Consider the following 4,956-nt stretch of genomic DNA (forward strand, 5'->3'; position numbering starts at 1 on the left):
TGTGTGTGTGTGGGGGGGGGGGGGGGGGGGAGCTATTATTCCCAATCGGGAAAACTCTCGAAATTGGGGGTTCTCTCAGTTGGGGTGAGTGGCGCCTTGATGACAGCCGCCACACCCCCAATCAGGATCGCCGACAATGACAGAGGCCACCATCGACCCCGATTGGCAGGGTGGCGGTCACAATCGAGCCCATTGTGGCCACCAGACCCCTTCTCCCTTTCTCTCCGATTTTTAAATTTTTTTTTTCTAGTTTTTTCATTTTCAAAATAAATAAATAATAAATAAATTCAATGGGATCCACTCATCCAATTTAAATGCGTCATGTGGCGCCGTTAAGTAAAATCCATTAAAATTAACGAGATGATTGACATAATGCTAGATTTTAGAACGGCAGGTGAGTTAGTGATTTTACTAATTATATCAAAAAGTTCGTACTAAATTTGAGAAAAATGGTAAAGTTAGTGATTTTTTCAGCAATTAACTCAAATAATTACTATAATTATTTATTTTTCAATCAATCGACATAAAATCTTTATTTTTTTTGTATTTTCTTTTTATCTAAAATAGAATTGAGTTTTTTTCTTATTAATTTAGGGTGTTCAGGCTTGCTCGACTAATTTCTGGGATTTAGTAAACCATTGGCGACAATGTACGGATCAAATAATCACGTCAAAAGCGCTCCAGTAACTTCAAGAGATTTTCAACTCGGGATCAAGTGATATTTGAACTTCTCTTTGATCACTAAACCAAGTCCTTAGAGACACTAATAGAATTGAGTTGCGTTAAATTCTAATCCAAAAACCAAGTACAAACTTTTATTTCCCACCACTCCTCTCATATTCAGCTCCGCTCTCACCCGAAAGTGAAATCCCCTGCCACTGTAAAACCCAACTCAGAAGTAAGATAGAGAGAGAGAGAGACGAGAGAGGAGAGAGAAAGCTGTGATATTCTCTCTGCTTTCCTTTCCATTTCCTTCCTTCTTCACTTCTTCTGTGCTTCTCAGCTTTCACTACACACTTCCCAGAAGGAGAGTACATTGATTCCTTGATTGATTCTACCAGCTGACCCCTTGCTTGACCAGGATGAGCGGCGAGGAGTCGAGGAAGAGCAATCCCGGTGCTCCGGCGTCCAAATCCAGCTCCGACGACCGGAAGTCCTCCGCCACTGGCCCCGTCGGCCGCAGGATCGTCATCAAGAGTGCCGACATGAAGGACGACATGCAGAAGGAAGCCATCGACATAGCCGTTGCTGTGAGTGCCCCCCTCCATTCCCCCCTTCAAACCCACATTTTTGGTCTTCTTGTCGATGTTAAGCTCTCTATAGAGGAAGGAATCTGAGCCCTGTTGTAAGTTTGATTGGTGGACTGATCTCAATTGACCTGATAGAACAAGGGGACTGTTGTTTTGGTGAAGATTTGGGCTGGAAACGTTGTCTATTTGGTTGTAGGCTCTGTGATTTTGTTGGGTTCTTTCTCGGGTTGATGCTCGATCCGTGCCTGAATACTTGCAGGCATTTGAGAAACACGGCGTGGAGAAGGACGTCGCAGAGCATATAAAGAAGGAATTCGATAAGAAGCACGGTCCCACTTGGCATTGCATCGTTGGCAAGAATTTCGGTAACCCCCTGCCTTCTCTCTCTTATTTCTGGCATTTCTCTGCTCTGGATTTGGTTGAGTTACAGGTAATTTGGAATGAAAAATTTGGTCTTTTGTGTCGGTTTTGATATGTTAGTTTGGTTCTGTTGTGAAATGGGAAATGGGGCTGAAAGTGTGACAATATATCACTCTTATTGTGATCTGCGTTGAGTTGTGCAGCTTCATTAGTTCCATCTATACACTCCCATTTGGAGCTATGGTTTGTTTGATAATTGGTGCAGTGAAGTTGAAAGTGAATGTTATTGCGCTGCATTTTATACGGTTCAGTTCCTTCATCATTCACTTGTGCCTAAGAGATTTGGGCATCTCACTCCCCAGCTCATGAAACTGCAAATCAGGGCATTGCGCCATTGTTCTAGGATTTCTACTAAGTGATGGTTAAGATTAGGCAATCTGTGAAGTTCTTATTTAGTGTATGCCAACCAGCATGAAAGTTCCCTACCTTAATGTCAATCAACAGTCGGATGCAGAAGGTCATTAATCTATCCAGAGTTTTCACTCAGTTTTAGGTTCTGATGAATCAACTGCAGTGAAAATGGAATCGAAAAATTGGATAGGACGTGATATAGAACCTTCAGGGCTTCCCTTAAAATTTTCCATAAAGCAAAATTTTGCTATTAGTTGATCCACTTGGTCTTAGATGTTCTGGATCCCCCTACACGAAGGAGAGAGGATTAAGGCTGCTTTAGGATGTATAATGTGCTGACTAAATTTCTCTGAGGTCTTGCATATCTTCGCAAGGTTTAAGTCTTCAGCCATTAACTTTAAATGTGAACTTTTGTCTCAAAGAATGTAGTCTTGTAATTTCACTTGCTCTAAGCATACCCAAAGAGTTTCATGAGATCTGAGCTGCATACCCAAAAATTCAGTGAGATGACGAATAGTTTGGTTTTGGGAAGGAAAGTGCAGTTGCCCAACCTGCTTCAGTATTCTACCTTGCATTCTTGAAAGTCACGATGAAACATGTCACTGAAGGACGTATCTTTGCTGTAAATTGTATACCGAACTGACAAATGAGATTCTAGTGCTCTTATTACTGCATTTCGAAGTATTTGTTACAAAAATGTAAACCTATTGTCACGAGGAGTTTTGATGCTCTTATGCTGATTAATCCTTCAATGTATTTCTATTTCTTCTGCAAGTATTTGGTTGGCATAAGACTTGTACTTGATAGAAGTTCGTAGAACTTATGTATGTAGTTCAAAATAAGAAACCTTTTACAGGTGACTCTCCGATAGTTGATAGAATGAAAATGTGAGATACAGAAGAGTGCTGCAGTTTTTTTTTTTTTACTAAAGAAAAATGTAAAGTTATGGCCCATGGCGAGCTTCTTGAAACTCTTCTTCAGATTATATAAACGGACATAGATAAATAGATAGATATACAATGATAGTTATGGGATTGCTCGACCGATTCCCATCTTCTGACTGGTTTCGCTCTCACTCAATTTGCAAGAACTAGGATTGGCAAGAAAAAGAAAGAAGTTATGGTAGTTTTTTACTCCATTCTTGCGAAATAGCTTTTCTGTTCTTGTCCAAAGAAAAAAAGTTTTCCTTGTTTCAAGCTTAATCATGACAATGTTGCTCTAATTTGACAATCCTGTTGTTCCCTTTCTCCTTGGGTAAATGAGACTGCTCTAATATTACTGTACTTTCATCACATTCTTTTGTAATTAGTCCGTTTCTCAATGCACGAACTCTCTGTATCTTGAACAAGTATTTGCAAGAGAGCTAGATGAGAAAGTAAATATCCTGTTCGGTTTTGAAAGGGAATCATATCATGCCCAAAATCTCGAACTTAATAGTCCACTTTTTAAGTTTGGTTCTGTTCTAATGACGTTTCCCCCCAAGGGGGTGCTCATGAATCTGTTCCACTTCAGGTTTACACTGCACATCTAAAATGGATGCTAATCATGCTTGAAAACTTAACCTAGAAGAACCATTTTTCCTGCTTCTACTTTTTTTGGCCTCCGTTTTATTGATTTTTCTGCTCATCCCTGTTATTAGTATGGACTTGACTAAGCATGATAACAATGTTTGGTTTCTTCTGCAGGTTCCTATGTCACTCATGAGACGAACCACTTTGTTTACTTCTATTTGGACCAGAAAGCGATATTATTGTTCAAATCGGGTTGAAAGTCAATGTTAGTGGTGATTTTGCCTTGTTGTGGTAAAAAAATGTGACGACGATCATGGACATTGGAAAATATGTGGCTCACCTTTATCTGTATGTAATACTATAAATATATAAAACCTGTTCACGACGGAATGCCTTTTGAATTGGAATATGATATTCCAGCACGAAACTTGTACATCTTCTGATCATATTCAAATATTTGGTCTTATATTGAGTATCAGTTCATATATTTGGTTTGAACATACTGCCTTTCTATATGATAGTACTAACCTCTAGTCATTGATCAGAGCAATTCTTGCTCCCAATAATCAAAACCGATGGTTATGCCGGCCCCATATTGATTACTGTGAGATGCATTCTACTTTGAGAGTCCTGATTGGTCAGGATCAACGAACATTTTTACACCCTGTCTTGGCGTTAGTCTGCGGTATTGACTTAGCATGGGCTTGAGTTTTTGGAAAACCCGTGGTTCTCCACATTGTCTAACTTAGGCAATCCCAACCAGCTTGCCTAGGCTTGAATATTGCCTCGTCTAGCAAAAAATTGCTTTCTAATTTGGCCCTCTTACTTTTCTGGCTGAGACAATATGCCTCCCATGGCCTTTGTCCTTGTTCTCATGCATTCCAATCACCGTTAACAAATCGGTTCACGTAGAGACGTGATGCCCAAACAAGGCGGAAATTTCCAGCTTGGCGGAGTGATAGAGATCGTACCTTGTCACAGCCGGGTGAATCTCATGCAACCAGAGCCGGGTGAATCTCATGCAACCAGAAAGAGTTCGAGGCTGAGAATGACCTTCCTAAGCATTACCTTAGCTTTATGAGGCCAAGGTTGGAGTCTATGTGGCAAAAAGCTCCTCATGCTTGGTTCAAATGCAGGCAGGATGGTCGATGATGGAGGGTGAGGGTACTTTCGTAGTCATATGAAAAGATCAGGGGTGTTTCTGAAACTAACTAATTATTGCTTCAGTCGGGTTTTGAAGAGATGTCAGATGTCTCATCTCCATGGTTAAGGGAGCTGGGGTAATAATATATGTATTACTAGGTATTTTGCTTGCGCTGTAGGTCTAAAAATTGCATAAGATAATTTAAAAATTTGCGAATAACATTAAGTAATGGAGACCATAATGTATTTTAAGAAAATAAAAAATATTCTCATTTTATAAA

At 39.9% G+C, this 4,956-nt stretch overlaps 1 protein-coding gene across 1 annotated transcript; it reads left to right on the forward strand.

Moving 5' to 3' along the window:
* Nucleotides 1-866: 866 nt before the first annotated feature.
* On the forward strand, nt 867-4,004 carry LOC116193036 (dynein light chain 1, cytoplasmic). Its single transcript, XM_031521765.1, has 3 exons — nt 867-1,250; nt 1,510-1,615; nt 3,707-4,004. Exons 1-3 carry the CDS (start codon nt 1,083-1,085, stop codon nt 3,787-3,789), a joined length of 357 nt encoding a protein of 118 aa, XP_031377625.1. The 5' UTR covers nt 867-1,082; the 3' UTR covers nt 3,790-4,004.
* Nucleotides 4,005-4,956: the final 952 nt, after the last annotated feature.

This window comes from Punica granatum, chromosome 1 (assembly GCF_007655135.1).
Source record: "Punica granatum isolate Tunisia-2019 chromosome 1, ASM765513v2, whole genome shotgun sequence".
Taxonomy (NCBI): Eukaryota; Viridiplantae; Streptophyta; class Magnoliopsida; order Myrtales; family Lythraceae; genus Punica; species Punica granatum.

What these genes read in the sequence shown, in the direction of transcription:
- LOC116193036 (XM_031521765.1), top strand. Translation starts at nt 1,083, where the DNA reads ATGAGCGGCGAGGAGTCGAGGAAGAGCAATCCCGGTGCTCCGGCGTCC. An exon ending in CCATCGACATAGCCGTTGCT is followed by an intron (nt 1,251 to 1,509) that starts GTGAGTGCCCCC and finishes GAATACTTGCAG; the next exon opens with GCATTTGAGAAACACGGCGT. An exon ending in CATCGTTGGCAAGAATTTCG is followed by an intron (nt 1,616 to 3,706) that starts GTAACCCCCTGC and finishes TTTCTTCTGCAG; the next exon opens with GTTCCTATGTCACTCATGAG.